The sequence below is a fragment of the Lagopus leucura genome, unplaced genomic scaffold (assembly GCF_019238085.1).
Source record: "Lagopus leucura isolate 7727_CA_CO unplaced genomic scaffold, USGS_WTPT01 Super-Scaffold_100033, whole genome shotgun sequence".
Lineage (NCBI taxonomy): Eukaryota > Metazoa > Chordata > Aves > Galliformes > Phasianidae > Lagopus > Lagopus leucura.
This window is the reverse complement of record NW_024962282.1, coordinates 6044286-6062140: the sequence shown is the minus strand read 5'-3', so window position 1 is coordinate 6062140 and position 17855 is coordinate 6044286. Positions and strand designations below refer to the sequence as shown.

The following is a 17855-nucleotide window of genomic DNA, read 5'->3' as shown; positions in this document are numbered from 1 at the left end:
TTAATGTTGATTCCAATAAAGATCTGTTAGTTGTATCAATCAATTTGTGGATGATGCTAAGCTGGGAGGAGTTTGGACCTCCTTGAGGATAAAGAGGCCTTGCCTTGAGATCTGGACAAAATGAGGGTGTTCCCATCTGCACGAAGAAGGGCGAGCGCTGGGTTCTGCACCTGGGATGGGGTGCCCTGGCTCTGTGTGCAGACATCAGGGGGGAAGTTCTGGAGCGCAGCCTGGCAAAAAGGGATCTGGTTTGACGGCCAATGGAATCTGAGCCGGCAGTGCGCCTGGCAGTCAGAAGGCTCAACCGTACCCTGGGCTGCGTCAGGCCCAGCACTGCCAGGCCAGGGAAGTGGCTGTCCCGCTCTGCTCTGTGCTGTGCGGCCTCGCCTCCAGCGCTGGGTGCAGCTTGGGCTGCCACTCCATGAGATGCTAGGCGAGAGTGTCCAAAGGAGGGCTCCAGAGCTGGAGAAGTTTACATCACTGATCCTCCAGACGAACCTTCCCAGGAACGCACACTCTGTATAGAGGTGTAGAGATGTATATTTTGTCAGACACACCACAAGAATATCCTGCACGAGAGCAAACCAGACAACAAGTGATGGCCTGCCCGAGGAAGCGCCTGAAGAGACATGGGAAGGCCTGACATCATCCCCCAGTGCTCTTTGTTCAACGAAGACTTTAAAGAAAGTCGCCACATCAACAGGACAAGGAGAGCACCGAGACATCTTGGAAACAACAGGATGGCTGCTGACTGACACCAGGTAACAAATAACTTCACAAGTCAATAGCAAATGTCAACCTTCTGAGAAGGTTGTGCACCTGGAGTACCCAGCCAGTGGGGAAACAGGGGAGGGGGGAGGCAAGGGGGAGCAAACAGGGTCTAAAGGCTGTCACGGCGTGTCCATAGGCGTGCTCCTGCTTGTGGGACGCCGCCATTGCAATTGCGAATCAATTCTGCTTTATCAGAGATCCCGTCCTGACAAGATGACGGCACGGAGCACAGGCGGCCACTTCCAAAAGTGAAACCTGGCCATCTGCTGCGCTGCCCCGCCGTTTCCTCTCTGCGCTTCCTGCCCCACAGCTCCAAATGGGCCTCAGTGCTGATGGATATTCTGAGCCTCTTCTGCTTGGCCTGAGCAGCCCCAGCCACACTGGTCTCTTGCCTATGTTTCCTGACTTGCTGCACTGGGGACAGAGAGCTTCCCTGGAGGTCTGCCAGCTCTGTTCCGTATTCTTGCTCATGAGGACAGATTTGCAGGGTGTTCTGTTGTTTAAATCCCTGAAGAGCTGGAAGTTGGCTTTCCTAAAACTTAGCATCCTGATTTTACTCTGTCTGTCCAGCACCCCTCGGGAAGTGATACAACAGAAGAGATGCCATCTGGAGGGACCTGGTCAGGACTGAGAAGTGGCGCCATGTGAACCTAACAGAGTTCAACAAGGCGAAGCACAGAGTGCTGCACTCGGGTCAGGGCAATCCTAGATATGCACGCAGACTGGGAGAAGAACTCAGTGAGAGCAGCCCTGTGGAGGAGGACGTTTGGGTTGTGGAGGACAAGAGGCTGGACATGAGGCAGCAGTGTGTGCTTGCAGCCCTTACAGCCAACGGTATCATGGGCTGTATCAACAGAGGGGTGGCAGCAGGCAGGGAGGTGACTGCCCCGCTCGTGAGACCCCATCTGGAGCACCGGACCTGGTGCGGAGCGAGGCCGTCCGCCACCATGGGCAACGTTCTCAGCGGGAAAAGCACGGCGCAGCCCAGGGCCGAACCACCCCGCGGGGAGGAGCCGCGCGCACCTCCCGCCACCAGCCGGCGCTGTGGCGCAGCCTTCGTTCTCCGGAAGCGGCCGAAGGACGGCGGAAGCGACGGACGATGGCGGAGCAGCTGCGGGCGGACGGCGTGCACAAGGAGGTGCTGCGGGAGGGCACCGGGCCGCTGCCCGACTTCCGCGACGGCACCAAGGTCAGCGCCGCGCCGCAGGGCGGGGGGGCGGGGGGGGGAAGGCGGCGCGCATGCGCCGGAGCGGAGCCGGTCGTCATGGTGACGCGCGGCCTACACTCAGGCCACCTTCCACTACCGGACGCTGCGGTGCGAACCCGAGGAGACGGTGCTGGATGACAGCCGAGCGCGGGGCAAGCCCATGGAGCTGATCGCCGGAAAGAAGTTCAAGCTGCCTGTGTGGGAGGCGATACTGCGCACCATGCGGCCCGGCGAGCGCGCCCGCTTCCGCTGCGAGTCCAAGGTGCGGCCGGAAGGGGCGGGGCGTCGGGGGGCGGGGCTTAGCGGGGGGCGCCGTTTGGTCGACGGAGGCGTGGTCTGGTCAGTGGAGGGCGGGGCTTTGCTGTTTGTGGGCGTGGTTTGCCGCGGGGTTTGCTCATTAAGGGGCGTGGTTCGCTGAAGGGGGCGTTGCTTGGTGCTGAGCGGTGTTATTTCGCGCTGTTGGGGGCGTGGTTTGCGACGGGTGGGCGTGGTTTTATCACGGGGGCGTGGCTTGATGCAGAGGGGCCGTGACCTCCACGTAGGCCTCCTCTTGGCCCCATGCCTGCCCCCTGAGCCCCCCTTGCCCTCAGCACGTGGTGCTGTACCCCCTGGTGGCCAAGAGCCTGCGCAACATCGCGGCGGGGAAGGACCCTCTGGAGGGGCAGCGGCACTGCTGCAGCATTGCCCAGCTGCACGAGCACTACTCGCTGGGCTACCCCGACCTGGACGAGCTGCAAAAGAACCCCCAGCCCCTCATCTTCGACATCGAGGTGCTCAAGGTGAGCGGGGCCCTGGGGTCACGGTGCCGATGGGCTGTGCCCCACCGCAGCCTTTGACCGTGTGCGTGCAGGTGGAGGAGCCTGGCTCCTACCAGCAGGACCCCTGGGCCATGACGGATGAGGAGAAGCTGCAGGCCGTGCCCTTGATCCACCAGGAGGGCAATGAGCTGTACCGTCAGGGCAAGGTGCAGGAGGCAGCCACCAAGTACTACGACGCCATCGCCTGCCTCAAGAACCTGCAGATGAAGGTGGGCTCCCCACCCCTTGGGGTTTCGCCATCCTTTTGTCAGCACTGGGGCTCACTCTGCCCTCCTGTTCTACAGGAGCAGCCCGGCTCTCCAGACTGGATTGAGCTGGACCAGAAGATCACCCCACTGCTATTGAACTACTGCCAGTGCAAGCTGCAGAGTGAGGAGTACTATGAGGTGCTGGACCACTGCTCCTCCATCCTCAACAAGTACGAGGGTAAGGAGCCGTGCCGGCTGCATGCAGTGCACCAGGGAGGCCCGCGTGCTCCCCAGCTGATGTTTCCTTCCCCACAGACAACGTCAAAGCCTACTTCAAGCGGGGCAAAGCTCACGCGGCCGTGTGGAATGTGGCCGAGGCGCAGGCTGACTTCGCCAAGGTGCTGGCACTGGACCCCTCACTGCGCCCTGTGGTCAGCAAGGAGCTGCGCAGCCTGGAGGTGCGCCTGCGCCAGAAGGATGCAGAGGACAAGATCCGCTTCAAGGGCATCTTCTCCCAGTAGAGCCCGCCATGCTCTCCGGGCCAGTTCTGTTAGATATTCCACATGTGGAATGGTTTTCCATGTTTATTAATGTTTAATACAACGTTTATTGGAAGTCAGCGGAAGGCACGTGGGATTTCGGCGCGGCGCAGAAGGCGCAGTGTTGAGTGCTGGGCCATTGGATGGCAACAGAAGCATGGATCTCCTCACTGAGCCCCAGACTGCGCCCCGCGGCACAACGGTGGGGAACCCAGTGGAGGAAATGAGCCCAGGCCAACGCTCTTCCATGCTGCTTTTTATTCCCTGTTTGGTTTTTATCCTTTCTGTTGGGCTGAGCTGTGCTGCGTGGGTCTAGGTGAGCCCATTAATGACTGACTGCAAGAGCTCCAGTGCCAAGGCTGTGCCCCATCCCTTCCCTTCCATGCCACATCCTGCATTGCCACTTCGCAAGGCTGCCGCTGCCAGCTTGCAGCTGCGTTTCCTCTGTACTGCACCACAACAGAGCTGTAAACTTTTTATCTGAACTACTGGTTTCCACTGCGTATATAAAGCCATGATCATGCTATACCGAGATAAACACAAGTAAAACTCATCATAGAAAGACATCTGGTCACGTAGAAAAAGTGCTGTTAGAGATAACCAAGTAAAACCAAAGGGCAAATAAGAGCAGTTGGGTGCTACCACCCTCCATTACACCTGTTGGGCCCTGGGCCAGCATCACCCTGAGGCTGTGGGAGTACAGAGCAGACAGGCAGCCCCAGCAGCTCTGCTTTACATCGCTTTATTTCACAATGAAACAAACAGAACAGAAGAACCTTGTTGTTTTTTTTTTTAATCTCACCCTTTCCCTTGCCCCCACAACACTGAACAGAAATAAATACAAGGGTGCAGGGAGGAGGCTCAGTGCCTGCCCACCACCACTTACACCTGGGGCAGAGAAAGGTGAATGGGAGCCTGGGGGCAGCACCCCAAACCCCAGAACTGGCTGGGTGGCAGACCCTGCAGGGCACTGCCAGTAGGTATTGGGGCAGAAGGGTAGAGGCAGAGCTGGGGGGCAGCAGGCAGGACCCGGGGGGCTCAGCCCAGAGGGGGTCTGTCCACCCCCCGGGGTGGCTCAGAGCAGTGTGGCTGTGCCCCACAGTTTCAGAGTGCAGCACCTTCCTCACTTTCAGCTCCAGCTCCACGTTGGAAAACAAAGGCAGTGTCCGGGAGCGGGCAAAATGGCAGGGGTTCACTCCTCGCCCTCCAGCTTGAGGCTGACACTGCGGGGCTTGCCACGGGCAGGCAGGGGGCCCCCGTCTCGCTCTGCCTGGCTGGAGCCCCGTGAGCGCAGGAGCTGGCTCTGCTTGCGGAGGAAGTCGACGGGCGCCGGGCAGCCGTAGGTGCCTTTGCCCAGCACAGGCCGAGGGGGTCCTTTGGGTGAGTGCACTAGGGCAGCAGCCTCCAGCTGGGCCAGGTGGGCTACGTAGCCCTCAGACAGGAACTGAGAGATGCAGGGACAGTGTGAGACCCCAGTGAGGGCAAGGCATCCCTCCAGCAGCCCCAGCCCTGCTGCCCCACCTGGCACTGGTTGTGGAACTTCTTGACAGCACGGCCCACGATGTAGATGTGTGCTGGTGCCAGCCCGAGGGAGCTGTAGACGGAGACGTCCTTGGTGGAGCCATAGCCAGCGACGATGGCTATCTCTGCCTGCACAAGGAGAGGAGCATGAGGGTGGAGACAGAGCCTCCCCACCACCCTGGGGTCAGCATCCCAGCCCCACCTCGGAGCGCAGGCTCTGCAGGAAGGCTGCTTTCTGGCGGAGGGGGTCGTGGGTGAGTCCATCGCAGAAGGAGACAGCACCGTGGGGGAAGTTGTGCTGGGAGAGCCAGGCCACCACGCGGTGCTTCTGCATGTCAGGGCGCCCCGTCACGTAGATGATCATGTAACCCGAGTCCTGCCAGTGCCTGGTACACCAGGGCACATATGATACATTCTGTCACCAGGGTCCACGTGAAAAGTGGGTTGGAAGCCACCGTGCACCTCCCAAGCTAACTGAGCAGGTTCCAAAACTTTGGTCTGCAGACCAAACTGTGTCACATCACAGCAGGACACCCTGAGATGGATCTGGTGCTCCCATGGGGTTGTCGCCGCACAAAGCTGGCTGTCCTTGTAAGAAGAGCACTTACCGTACAACATCGACAGCTCCCGCCCGCACTTTGGGGTCACTGCCCATGATGGAGACGCTGGCAGTGAAGGAACCATCGATGCTGAACACCACTGACTCAGTGCCCCGGGCCACCACTGTCAGGTACGCCTCCGCGTAGCTGTGGTCACCCCTGGGATGGAACAGCAGCGAGGCTCAGACTTGGCGCTGTCACCTCCCTCAGCCCACGGGAGGGGAGGTGGCTGAGGTGACCCCACTAGAAGCACATGGCCAACATCTCACCTGACCACCATGCGCACAGGGTAGATGCCAATGGCCAGGGCCTTGTCCTGAGGGATGGTGAAGGTTAGGCGTCCGCTGCCGCTCGTCACCTCCGTGCCGTAGTACAGCCACTTCCCTGACAGCGGCTGCGTCATGATGTAGATGTCCACCTGAGTAAAGGCAAAAATACCATAGTCCCAGTCTGAAAAACATCACTATCCTCTCCCACCATCCCACAAGGTCCTATGGAGTCCTGGTCCCTAAGCCCTTCCATTTAGGCACAGTTAACATGAGGACTGTCCCCTCCTTGGTGTCCCTGCCGTTCACCAGGGCCCCGGGAACGTCCCCGCAGTACCTTCTCTCCCGTCAATGTCACCACATCCAGGGGGCCATACATGAAGCGCCCACTGAGGACCTGCGCTTTGCCCTCACACACGATGACGTCGCTGGCCCGGTGGTTGGCTGTCACGTTCTGCAGGGACACACACAGCTCAGCAGCACATGGCAACCAGAACAGCCCCCAGAAGTAGCACATGGGAGTCTACCAGGATGGGAGCAAACCCTCCTGGCTGCATCACAGCACCTGGGGACAGCTCGAGCCCCATGCAGGGTTACCCATACCCGGATCTTCACTTGGGTGCGCTTGCGCTGCCACTTCTCCCGGGGGAACGCGGGGCTGTAGATGGAGCTCTCCTCACTCTCGGCCGGCTGCGGGCCCTCCTTCTCCATCACCTGGCCAGGGGACAATGCACGGCTCAGCCCTCACTGGCTGAGTGCGCTGCCCACCCTGCCACGTGTGCCCTACCTGGCGCAGGATGAAGGCCACCACATCGGAGGACTCCCAGTAGCTGGCGTGGAAGAGGTGAGGCAGGGTGATGGTGGGGAAGGCAGTCAGAGCATCAGGGCAGTACAGCGAGTAGTCAATGCGCTTCAGGCCCCACCAGCGCTCCAGGACTGTGCAGAGAGCTCCAGTTAGTCCATCCCTGAGCCTTACCCCCCCAGCCTGGCCCCATTTCAGGGGCTTGAGCCACTCTAGCCCCTCTAGTGCCTATGGATGCTGGTGATGGCACTCACTCTTGACGACTTCGCTGGTGCTGGCAGGTGTAGGGGGGTCTCCTGGCTCGCTTCCCCTCCAGAAGCCCCCCCCAAAGCTGCCGGTGGGAGTGGGGGGAGCAGCCAGGTCCACCTCGGGCAGGAAGAGGGCAGAGTGCATCTGCAGGGCCTCCGCTGCAGACAGCACCGAGTCAGGCCATCCATAGCCCCCCACTGTGGGGATGCCAGCCCCCAAGACCACTCACCCAGCAGGGAGGAAGTGCCGTCGCCCAGGGGGTACTTCTGGTAGCGGGGCACATTGAGCGGCGGCACGGCGTGGAAGGCTTTGGCCAGGAGGGGCTCCAGGCGGGAGGCGCAGGGGTCAGCGGCGTGGAAGAGGTTGTAGATCTGCTCACAGGCAGGACGCAGCTGGGCCACTGGGGCAAAGAAAGCGGTCAGGGCAGGGCGACGCGCAGTCAGGAAGGCTGAGGATACAGGGAGTCGAAAGCAGGACCCAGTGGGAGGAGAGGATGAGGAGAGAAAGCCAGGAGACCAGTGGCACAGAGGGGACGCTCAAGGCATGCGCCAACACTGAGATGGGTACAGCCACAGCATGAAAAACTCAAGCAGAGCTGTTTGGGGAGGACAAGGGCTTGAGCCCCACGGGGAGGTGTGGGGGCTCGCACCGCAGCCAGTGGGGCTCCTCACCATCCAGAGCAGGCATGACGGTCTTGCGCAGCGCGAGCACCAGCCCCAGCGGGGAGCCGAAGAGGAAGAAGCCGGATACCTTAAAGTCAAGGCGGGTGCTGGTGCTCTCTGCCCCATCCTGTGCTGCAGCACTGTTCCGTGGTGCCTCTGCCTCCAGTGGGGCATCGCCAGGCTGTGGGCTGCAAGAGCAGAGCCAGTGGGCACAGGAATGACAGTGCTGCAGGGCGCCCGCCACAGCCCGTATAGCCCAGAGGAGCTGCTGCGAGCAGGGGAGCCCCAGCACGGCACTGCTGCACCTGTGCAATGCTTCCTCCAGGCACAGATGGGGAATTCATCGTTCACATAAAGCACAAAGTTTGTATGGAGGGTGCTGGCACTCCCACAGGCCCCTTGCTCTCACCTGCACGAGGAACCTGGATGTTGGCCGTCCCCTGGCTCGGGGCTGGCTTGGCCCAACCCCATTGCTGTGTCCGCCCCGTCAGCCAGCGGATCCCGGGTGCCGCACAGTTCAGGGGAAATGGGCTCTGTGCTCTGTGGGTGGACAAGAAGAATCAGCAAGCAGCCAGATGCTGCCAAGATGGTCAATAGCTTTAAAAAAGAGGCACCCACCAGGCTGCCACGGCGGCTGCTGCTCCGGCTGCCCCCAGCACCTGTCCGGCTTTGGCACAGCACATCGAAGCCCAGGATGCCTCCCACACAGTCCCCGAGCAGCACTACCTGCAGACAGCAGAAAAATCATCCCAGTGGGAGCCAAGCCCCAGCCAGAATCCAGGGCAAAGCCTTTCCTAAGCCCCCCTGCCTCTCTCACCTGGCCACAGAAGCCGGTGCCCTCAGCAGAGTGCAGGAAGGCGGCATAGGCCTGGTTGGCACGGGTGATGACGTTGCCCACAGCATGCTGGTAGCTCCCTGAGGAGGTGGCCAGCAGCGGGAGGGCCGCCAGTGGGATGTGGTCCTGACTGCTGGACAGGCTGTCCCGGTCATGGCTGTAAGGGCTGAGCCTGGGGGAGACATGAGGACGGGTCAGCAGGGCTACCCCATGTCCCTAACCCATCCCGCGATGCTCACTTCTCTGTGAAACCCCTCTCTGAGCCCACCACCTCCCTCCTGGGGTGGCTTGAGTGGGGACAGCCCTCTCTCTCCATCCTCACTTGGAGACCAATGCATAGGCAGCGGCACAGATGGGCGGGCAGGGCACCAGGCGCAATGCCACATGTCCCAGTGCCTCAGGGAAGTGGACACGGGTGACAGCATCAAAGGTGGCAGCCAACGTCTGCACGTCCGCCTGCTTGGAGCCCAGCTCTCCCCCTCCCTGGTCCAGGATGTTGCCACTGTGGAGTATGAGGAAGAGCACGTGGATCCGGCACGCCTGCACCGTGCTCTCGGCCAAGCCGCCCTGCAGGAGGAGAGCACTCCTGTCTGCACCCATGCCAGGGACACAGCCGGGGGCTACAAGGGATGGGGTGAGCAGCTCACACACCTCAGAGAAGCTGGCTGCTGGCTGTTCTTTGCCATCTGCCCTGGAGGTGCTGTGTTCCTCCCCTGCAAGCACACATCAACGGTGAGCAAGCTGGGGTGTCCATGCAGGGGTCAGCCCCACCTTGGGATGCCCACCCTGGGCTTGGGTAGGTTGAACACATCCTGCTTACCCAGATTCTCATCCAGCTCTGCTGGCCGCTCCAGCGTGTCCAAGAAGTCATTGGAGCTCCACTTGGTCATCTCCTTGGCAAAGACCTCATCGCTGTCCGACAGATCCTCTGTGATGGCAGGGAGGGGGCAATGGGTGAGCCAAGCACAGTCCATACCCCTGTGCCCCACTGAAACCCAACAGGGCAAATCTAGCACACTGCTGTGCTGTGGGGCTGTTCTGCCATACCGTGGGCATCAAAGAACTCCTCCTCAGAGCTGTTCTCGGAGTCACGGGCAATGTTCTGCATACGCCACTCAGACAGGCTCTGAGGAGACACACCACCTGCCAGAAGCACAGGGTCAGCACCGAAGGCAGCGAGCCCCTGCTCGTGCCCAACAGTGCTGCTCACGCACCCAGAGCCACCCAGAGCTTTGGGACATCCAAAGCCACGCTCTGGGGTAGGAAAGAAGGGTCCTGATGCACCTCTGCCAGAGAACAGCAGCAGCCACAGGACCCAGGGGTCCCTCATTCCTCCCGTTCTCACCTCCGTGCTGAGAAGAGTAGGAAGAACGCGAAGATGTGGACCACTGCTTGGCAAAGCTGTCATCAGGGGAGATGTCGGCAGTCCCCTGAGCTTCAGTGCCCTCTTGCCTGCTGGCACCTCCTGGCTCTGGCCGCCCCTCAGGGCTGGGCCCCGCAGTGGAGGGCTCCTCAGCCTCACCACACTTGGCCATTTTCTGTGCCAGCATCCGCGCCGTCTCCTCCTCCAGCTGCCGGATGTCCTCCATGGTCAGGTCAGTCCACTCATCCTGCCAGCACCAGGCCTGGCGGTGGGCACGCAGCATCACTTTACGCAAGCCTGAAGCAGGGGGAGTGAGTAAGGTATGACCCCCAAAAACCCACCATCCCAGGGCTCGGGCTCACCGCCATCGCCCCACGCTCACCAACATCATGGATGAACTGCTCAATCTTGGACTGCATCCCCCAGTAGCGGAACTCCACCTTGCACAGCTTGTAGGCACACATCAGCGGCCCGCTGCTGGCTGCCTCCAGCCAGTTATCCCCCAGTGGGCCCCGGCCAGTCTTGGCTGAGCGGTAGAGTTTGGGGTCCTCCTCGGGTTTATACTCTCCAGGGGATATGGGGTCACGCACAATGTCGATGGTGTCTGGGGTAGAAGGAAAAAAGGGTGAGGGATAAGACTGGCAGTGCCCTGCGAATCATTTCCGCACACCGTGTGCCCAAAGATGGGACGTCTCTCTGTCCCCTTGAGCCTCTGGGGACTGTCCTCACACTGGGGCCAGACCCGCTGCCTCAAGAAGCAGCAGTGAGAGGTGGAGGCAGGAGTGGGGGTGGCCAGGCTAAGAGCCGGGCTGACACACATAGGCGCATTAGCGTGGGGATTTGGCAGCTGGAGAACGGCAGCGGTGACCCCAGGGGCACGGGGGGGTGTGCCGAGGACAAGGCCAAACAAGGCAGCTCAGAACTCTGCTCACTGCCTGCTGGTGATGGCGGTAGGGACAAAATTTGTCCCCTGCCTTGGCTGTGCCACCAGCGTCCCAGCCGGACATCCCCAGTGCTGCGAGAGCCAATGAGAGAAATAGGTCAGATGAATCATTTCCTCCGAGTGCCTATTTTAGGCCTCCATTTTAGGAGTAGAGCATGACGCGCTGCGCTCCAGCGCCCAAAACAACCATGTCGACACTGCCAGGAATGGGAACAGGCAGCAACGGGGGACAAAACATGTCCCTGTGGGGAACAGTCTGCTCCAGGACGGCTGGGAACGGGGAACAACACTCTGCAAAGCCCTGGGGGGGGCAGGAGAAGCAGAAGACAAAATGGGGACATGATTCCCTAGCTCCCTGTCTCCAGCTGATCCACAGGACTGAGCAGGGAGCTCAGGATATGGGCAGTTTCCCCTACAAGGATAAATTAACCTGTCCCTACAGCACAAGGTCAGCAGAGAAAGCCCCAGATCCTGCCTCATGCCCCTGCTGCACACACCCAAGATCCTCTGCCTCTTCTCAGCAGCACTCAGGTTGAAGATATTGGTCTGCTGGCCAGCATCTGGCCGGTAGTACGTCTCAATTTCGATAGAGAACTTCTCCACAAACGGACAGGTGTACCTATAGGAAGCATGGGGGTTAGGCTGAGCCCAGTGGGCAGCCCCCAGCCTACATTCCCATGGAATCCCACCTGGTGCGGGTGTAGGGGTACGCATTCCAGGACTCCTCCTCCACCTGCAGCGCAGCTTTGGGCAGCAGGGCCCGAAACCAGCTGGGGATGTGGGAGCCCACATGGTAGATCTTGTGGGTATACTGCCCGCTGCCACCGGGGCCATCGCTGTAGGGGCGGTTGGCCAGGATCTCCACCCCGCTGCCCTCACCGCTTGATTCCTCCCGGCTTTTCTTCTGCAGGGTGAGGATGGACTGAGCCCCGACACCCCAGATCCTGTTGTCTTGCCGGCTCCAGGTCCCCCCCACCCCACCCCCCCCCTGCACCCCCACCTCAGCCCCATAGCTTTTCCCAAGAGCCCCACTTCAGTCAGCACTCTGAGAAACAGGCTCAGCCCCATGCCTCCACACTCCATTTTCACAACTCCATACCCCAGGCCCCCAGCCCCACACTCTCTTCACAGCCTAATACACAGCCCCACATTCCTGCACCCCACAGGCTCCACACTGCCCTCATATCTCTATACTCTTAACCCCCACAACCTCAGACCTCAAACCCCACAACATCTGACCCCCACCCTCAGCCCCACACCCCTGCACTCCCCCATACCCCTCAGCCCCAACCACCCCGAGACCTACACTCCCCTACTCCCCCAGATTCCACACAGCTCCCAGGATCCCATACAAACCCCAAGCTCCATATTATCCACAAACAGTCCCTCCAGCTCTGAATCCTATGACCCTCTCTCAGCCCCATGCTCCCGTAGTTCCCAGGAGTCCATAAACCCCCGCCCCCCCCCCCAAGACCCCCACAACCCTCAGCCCCCAGCTCAGCTCTGACCCTCACTTTCAACCCCATCCTCCCACACTCCCCCAGACCCCATAGGACACCTCCAGACCCCAAAGAGTCCCCCAGATCACCGCCAACCCCCAAGCTCCGCACCATCCCCCATATCCCTCAGCCTCGAACCCCCTGACCTGCACTCTCAGCCGCACGCTCCTGCACCCCCCCCAGGCTCCACACGGTCCCCGGCCCCACACAAACCCCACACGACCCGCTCCCCAGGCCTTACGCGACCGCCTCGGGCCGCGGCTCAGGCTCCAGCCGCACCTGGATCATGTAGAGCTGCGCTACCTGGTACTCCTCCAGGCTCATGGGCAGCAGGATGTGGTACTCCTTGATCAGCATGGCGCCGGGTTTGGGGGAAGGGGCGAGGGGGCTCCGCGACCCGCCGCCGTTAACCCGGCCCCGGCCCGGCCCGCTTCGGCCGGGCCCTCCCCGCTGCCATAGCAACGCGCCCCCCGCCCGCTCGGCCGCGCGCTCGGCTCCCTTCGTCTCTTTCCGTAACCCTTCGGCTCCTTTCGGTTCCCTTCGGCTGCGCTCAGCCCCTTCCGAACCTGCGCCGCTCTGAGCCGTCCCCGAGCCTTGTGACGTCACGGCGTGGGGGGCGCCCGCTGACGTCAGGAGGTGGTACAGCGAGGGGGGGGGGGTGTGACATCAGAGGGGACGTCAGAGGCGGGGGGGCGGCGGACCGGGAAATTAAAACGGAGCGGTATATTCGGGGAAATTTGCGTTATTCCTTTTTTTTGGAAGGCGCATTTTCTTTAAGGGAGGGATGCAACACGTCTTTTATTTATAAAAGCTGGAAGGCTAGGAGAGGGAGGGGAGCCCCGGGGGTGGCCCCGCTCGGGGGGAGCCACCGGCGGGGCTCGGGGGGGCGGGGGGCGGCTGTCACGTGCGGGCATTGCGCTCTGTCTCGGCCAAGCACTCCCGCACCAGCGCCCGCGCGTGGATGATCCCTGAAGGGGGGGGACGACATGAAGTAAGGCACCGAGGTCCGGGCTGGGGGGGAGGGGAGGTACACAGAGGGCCACCCCCCGGCTCTGTACCCCGCTTGAGTCGCTCCATGGCGCTCTTGCTACCGGCGTAGGTGGGCCGGATCTCCCTGCCCATCTCCTCGATGACAGACAGAAGGTCGCTGTAGGTGCTCTGCGAGCCCGGCGCGCCGGGCGGCTTCATTGCCTGACAGGGGAGGCACGGGGGGAGGGAAGACGGAGGAGAAGGGGGGGGCTAAGCCTTGCCCCACACCGCCCTCCCCTCGTCTGCCCCTGCCCCGCGGCCTCACCTGCACATAACCCATGGAGGGCGGCCCGAAGTCGTTGAAGAGTGGGCGGAAGGCGGACGGCGAGGGGACGCTGGGAGCTGCGGGGAGCGACACCGGGTCCGGCCCTCCTTCAGTCGGGGTCCGGCCCTCCTCCGGGCCCCGTCCTCCTCCTCAGGCCCTGTCACCCCCTCAAGCCCGGCTCTCCTCAGGCCGCCCACAGGCGCCGTCCTTTCCCTCCCTCAGCCCCTGACTCCCCGCGCCCCCTCCTCAGTCCCCGTCCCTCTCCTCCACGCCCTGCTCAGGTCCCGCCGCCCCGCTCGGGCCTCGTGCCTCTCCTTAAGTCCCCTTCTTTCCCCACCCCCGCTCTACCCCCGGTTCGCCGCCCCCCGGGGGCTCCTCTCACCGGCGGCCGTGGCGGCGGGCCCCGGGGCGGGGCTGGCGCTGGGGGCGGGCGCGATGGGTTTGTAGGACATCCCCGCACCGCTCCGAGCGGCAATCCGTACCGAGCGTCGGCCGCCGTGTGGGGAAGACGGAAGCGAGCGGCCGAGCGGGGCGCCCCCCTACCGCCTCCTAACTACTGATTGGCCGGGCGGCGCGGTCCGGCGGCGCTGATTGGTCGGCGGCCCGAAAGGAGCCGGTCTGCGCTCTCGGCGGGGCGCGGCGATGACGTCACGACCCGCACGCCGCCAATACGCAAACACGGCGCGCCGTGCTCTCGTCACCATGGAGACGCGCGGCGTCCTGCTCCCCCATTTGCCTCCCCCGCCCCCCCGCCGCGAGGGCCTGAGGCCTCCCCCGGCACTCAATGGACGGGCACACGGCACCCGACGGCACAGAGCTTCATTAGGAACCGGCAAAGCTGCGAACCCACGACCCCAGGGGGCGACGATCAGGGCTCCACCCCCCCCCGGAGCACAGGCCCGGGGAGACCTTCTCCCCTCCTCCTCCCGGTAAGGCACGGCGGCGGCTCCCGGCCCTTCAGCGCGACATCATCCGCACAAACTCTGCAAAGAACCACAGCATTAACCCCCAAATAAAGCTGGCAATGGGGACTCACCCCCCCCCCCCCCCCCGGGTGGGGGGGGGGGGGCCCCAAGAAGGCGGGGGTGGGGGGGGGGCGCCCCCCCCTTCACCCTCACCCCCATTACCTTCAAAGTCCACCAGGCCGTCCCCGTTGAGATCCACATCCTTGAGGATCTCATCCACTTCACGGTAGTTGAGCTGCTGCCCCAGCAGCTTCCGCATGGCCTCCCGCAGCTCCGCCATGCTAATCTGCCCGTCCCCATTGGTGTCGAACTGCCCCGGGGGGACCCAGCATCACCACTGTGCTCCCAGCACTGTGTCCCCCCAGCCCTGCTGTCCACACCCCCTCACCTCGCGGAAGGCGTCGCGCAGCTCCTTGATCCCGATCATGTCCGCCGTCTCTGCCAGCATCTTAGGGCCCATCAGCTCCACAAAGTCATCAAAATCCACTTTGCCGCCTGCTAGGGGACCAAGGGGGGAAGCAGGTCAGCGGGGGTGGTGCCACCATGCGGATGTGGGATTCCTCCCCCTGCCCCGGCACCTACTGATCTGCTGGGACAGCTCAATGAGCTCCATCTCGGTGGGCATGTAGCCCATGGTGCGCATGCACTCGCCCAGGTCCTTGTAGCTGATGTAGCCATCACGGTCCTTGTCAAACTCCTTGAAGGCTTGCTTCAGCTCTGGGGACAGAGCAGGGAGAACAGTGACACCCAGGGACAGCCCTGGGGGCACCCCACAGGTGGGGGCAGGACAAGAGGCGAGGTGGGGATGAAGGGAACAGGCACTCAGACAGGGACTGAGGGACAGGTGATGAGACAGGGACCAGAATGGGAACTGCAGAGAACAGGTGCCAAGATGGGGACCGAGCAGGAACGGTGGCACACTGAGAACATGGGCGATGGAATAGGAAGCCAGTGGAACAGGTGCTGAGATGGAGACTGGGATGGGGACTCAAGGAAATGAGTGTCAAGATGAGGACTCAGTGGGATGGGTGGCATAATGGGAACTAGGATGGGGACTGAATGGAATGGGTGCTGAGAGGGGGAAGGCCGGGATGGGGATTGATGGGAGTGGGCAGAGAGATGGGGACCAGAATGAAGACTAAGGGGAATGGGTGCTGAGATGGAGACTGGGATGGGGACCCAAGGAAACGGGTGTCAAGATGGGGACTGAGTGCGATAGGTGGCACAATGGGGATTGAGATGGGGATCTAGTAGAAGAGGTGCTGAGATGGCGACCAGGATGGGGAACAAGGGGATCGGGTGGCGAGATGAAGATTGAGTAGGACAAGTTGCAAGATGGGGATACAGCAGAATAAAAGGCACAATGGGGACCAGGGTAGAGACGCAGTAGAAGAGGTGCCAAGATGGGGACTGGAATCGGGACTGAGAGGAACAGGTGGTGAGATGGGAACAAAGGGAAATGTGTGGCAAGATGTGGACTGGGATAGGAATTAAGGGGAATGGGTATCAAGACAGGGACCAAGCAGGATAGATGGCACAATGGGGACTGGGATGGGGACCCAGTAGAATAGGTGCTGAGATAGGGATTGGGATGAGGACCAAGAGGAATGGGTGGTGAGATGAGGACTGAGGGGAATGTATGGAGAGATGGGGACTGGGATTGGAATGAAGGTGAATGGGTGGTGAGATAGAGGCCAGGATGGGGACTGACACTAACAAGTGCTGTGATGGGGACTAAGATTAACAGGTAGAAAGACAGAAACAGGGATGGAAAGTGAGGGGAACAGGTGCTAAGATGGAGACCAGGACAGAAACTGAGAGGAACATGTGGAGAGACAGGGATCAAACAGGATGGGTGGCAAGATGGGAACTGGGATGGGGACCAAGGGGAACGGGAATGGGTGAGACCCTACACCGGAGCAGCACCCCTAGCCCCACAAGGACCCAGCCTAGGGACACATCCCTACACTTCACCTTCAATCTCCTCCGGCCGCAGCTCCCGGTCCTGGCAAAAAGAATGCAGGCTGGAGGACGGCTCCCTCCACACAGCCACCCCAAATCCACACCAGTGGGCAGCTGTGGGAGCAGTGATCCCAGAGGACCGGGATGCACCCCAGGGGGGTATAATGCTCACATACCAGCTGTGTGATGGCAATGCTCTGTCGGAGGAAGATGCACGCCGGCCCCACAAGCCCATGCAGCACTGAGTAGCTCTGCAGCGGTGGTGATTGCGCAGCCTCTGCCAGCTCCTCACCATCCTGGGGACCAGGGGGGCCGGAGCGCTGCTTCCCGTCCTGTAGGCAGAGCCAGAGGGCAGTAATAAGCCCAGCACAGCCCCCGAGCACCCCCCTGCACTTCAGCCTTACCTTGGAGAGCCTTCTCTCAGGGGTCTTGGTGCAGTTGCCCATGGCCAGGGGTGCCCAGGCATAACCGGTCCCCCCGGGGGGCCGCCTGGCGCAGTCCTGGGGGGCTGCCGCTCTGGCCCGGCCGCGCCAGGACGGGGTTTTTTTATAGTAACAGAGGCTGCGTGGGGATTTACGGTTTTTATGGAATATCTCGGGATATGCAGGGCGAGGCGGGGGGGCTGCACGCTGCCCGCACACACACACATAATCCCCCGGATTATGCCCTGCTCGGCCACGCCGCTCCAGATGTGGGGGAGCCGCCCAGCTGTTCCCCTTGAGGGGGGACGGTGTAACTGCCCCACCCGTCACCCCTTCAAGTCCTCCCCATTCCCCCCAATTAGCTGCCCAGCCCCATTACCTGCCTGGAAGTGAGGGGCAGCTGGGGCTCCTCGGTGCTCCGCCGCCCCCCCCCCAGCACTCCGGTGCCCCCGGGGGTTGCGGCGGCCCCGTTTCACCCCCGGGGGGGCTCGGCAGGGGGAGGGCAGTGGGCTGCCGGGGACGCGGCGCTGGGGGCTGCGGATGAACAGGAACATGACGACTCCTGCCCGGTGCTCAGGGCTCATTACCCTCCCTCCAGGCTCCGAATCCGATCCCCCAGTGCCGGGGTGAGATTGCAGCGGGGAAACCGTATCCGGCGGCTGGGATACACGAGCCGAGACATTGACACCGGACAACGAGACCGCGGGGGCCCGCAGTGGGAGCGCTGCGGGGCCCGGGGACGGGAGAACCGGGGTCCCAGAGCCGGGGAGAGGGCTGCAGGGGTCCCCGAGCACGGAGCCGTGGCCTTGGAGCGCGGGGTTGGCCGCGGGAAAGCCGCAGCATCCACAGACCCCACAGTGCGGTGCAAACCCCACCACCGCCTCCGCGCCCCCTGACCCACGGCCGGCTTCGGTGACGTCATCACAGCGCGCCGCGGCGCTCTCCGATGA

General features: G+C 62.2%; 4 protein-coding genes across 7 annotated transcripts; 1 reads left to right on the top strand and 3 right to left on the bottom strand.

Moving 5' to 3' along the window:
• The first annotated feature begins 1847 nt into the window (after positions 1-1847).
• On the top strand, positions 1848-4085 carry LOC122185840 (aryl hydrocarbon receptor interacting protein). 3 transcript variants are annotated; one of them, XM_042881995.1, is made up of 6 exons: positions 1848-1960; positions 2061-2240; positions 2569-2757; positions 2829-3005; positions 3081-3214; positions 3300-3458. In XM_042881995.1, exons 1-6 carry the CDS (start codon positions 1871-1873, stop codon positions 3370-3372), a joined length of 843 nt encoding a protein of 280 aa, XP_042737929.1. In that variant the 5' UTR covers positions 1848-1870; the 3' UTR covers positions 3373-3458. The 3 variants fall into 3 exon arrangements, with proteins under 3 accessions (XP_042737929.1, XP_042737928.1, XP_042737927.1); XM_042881994.1 differs by having other exon boundaries at positions 1849-1960; positions 2569-2748; positions 3081-3222; positions 3300-4085; XM_042881993.1 differs by having other exon boundaries at positions 1850-1960; positions 3081-3222; positions 3300-4085.
• A 161-nt stretch (positions 4086-4246) lies between these two features.
• On the bottom strand, positions 4247-12683 carry PITPNM1 (phosphatidylinositol transfer protein membrane associated 1). Of its 2 annotated transcripts, none has more exons than XM_042881956.1 (23): positions 12542-12683; positions 11453-11667; positions 11261-11382; positions 10203-10424; positions 9803-10117; positions 9505-9600; positions 9278-9385; positions 9109-9170; positions 8780-9024; positions 8440-8629; positions 8241-8348; positions 8032-8162; positions 7632-7810; positions 7190-7360; positions 6966-7118; positions 6697-6845; positions 6513-6623; positions 6247-6363; positions 5913-6061; positions 5653-5802; positions 5247-5430; positions 5045-5173; positions 4247-4967 (listed from the first exon to the last, which is right to left on the bottom strand). In XM_042881956.1, exons 1-23 carry the CDS (start codon positions 12617-12619, stop codon positions 4716-4718), a joined length of 3636 nt encoding a protein of 1211 aa, XP_042737890.1. In that variant the 5' UTR covers positions 12620-12683; the 3' UTR covers positions 4247-4715. The 2 variants fall into 2 exon arrangements, with proteins under 2 accessions (XP_042737890.1, XP_042737891.1); XM_042881957.1 differs by having other exon boundaries at positions 12566-12683.
• Positions 12684-12713: 30 nt separating this feature from the next.
• CDK2AP2 (cyclin dependent kinase 2 associated protein 2) lies at positions 12714-14008 on the bottom strand. Its single transcript, XM_042882019.1, has 4 exons — positions 13939-14008; positions 13557-13633; positions 13321-13453; positions 12714-13230 (listed from the first exon to the last, which is right to left on the bottom strand). Exons 1-4 carry the CDS (start codon positions 14006-14008, stop codon positions 13163-13165), a joined length of 348 nt encoding a protein of 115 aa, XP_042737953.1. The 3' UTR covers positions 12714-13162.
• Positions 14009-14358: 350 nt separating this feature from the next.
• On the bottom strand, positions 14359-17854 carry CABP2 (calcium binding protein 2). Its single transcript, XM_042882001.1, is given in 8 exon segments — positions 14359-14539; positions 14684-14831; positions 14910-15016; positions 15104-15238; positions 16496-16526; positions 16660-16815; positions 17285-17338; positions 17340-17854. Coding segments are annotated over 8 exon segments (807 nt in total). The 5' UTR covers positions 17490-17854; the 3' UTR covers positions 14359-14513.
• Position 17855: the final 1 nt, after the last annotated feature.

Bases quoted from the DNA above. Each gene is read 5' to 3' on its own strand.
- LOC122185840 (XM_042881993.1), top strand. From the start codon at position 1,871: ATGGCGGAGCAGCTGCGGGCGGACGGCGTGCACAAGGAGGTGCTGCGG. The intron at 2,241-2,568 runs GTGCGGCCGGAA...CCTTGCCCTCAG, and splicing joins GCTTCCGCTGCGAGTCCAAG to CACGTGGTGCTGTACCCCCT. The intron at 2,758-2,828 runs GTGAGCGGGGCC...GTGTGCGTGCAG, and splicing joins TCGACATCGAGGTGCTCAAG to GTGGAGGAGCCTGGCTCCTA.
- CDK2AP2 (XM_042882019.1), bottom strand. From the start codon at position 14,008: ATGTCCTACAAACCCATCGCGCCCGCCCCCAGCGCCAGCCCCGCCCCG. The intron at 13,634-13,938 runs GTGAGAGGAGCC...CGCTCCCCGCAG, and splicing joins GCCCGCCGCCACGGCCGCCG to CTCCCAGCGTCCCCTCGCCG. The intron at 13,454-13,556 runs GTGAGGCCGCGG...CTCCCCTGTCAG, and splicing joins CCTCCATGGGTTATGTGCAG to GCAATGAAGCCGCCCGGCGC.
- PITPNM1 (XM_042881956.1), bottom strand. From the start codon at position 12,619: ATGCTGATCAAGGAGTACCACATCCTGCTGCCCATGAGCCTGGAGGAG. The intron at 7,811-8,031 runs GTGAGAGCAAGG...CTGCTCTTGCAG, and splicing joins CATCCAGGTTCCTCGTGCAG to CCCACAGCCTGGCGATGCCC. The intron at 7,361-7,631 runs GTGAGGAGCCCC...TCTTTGCCCCAG, and splicing joins CGTCATGCCTGCTCTGGATG to TGGCCCAGCTGCGTCCTGCC.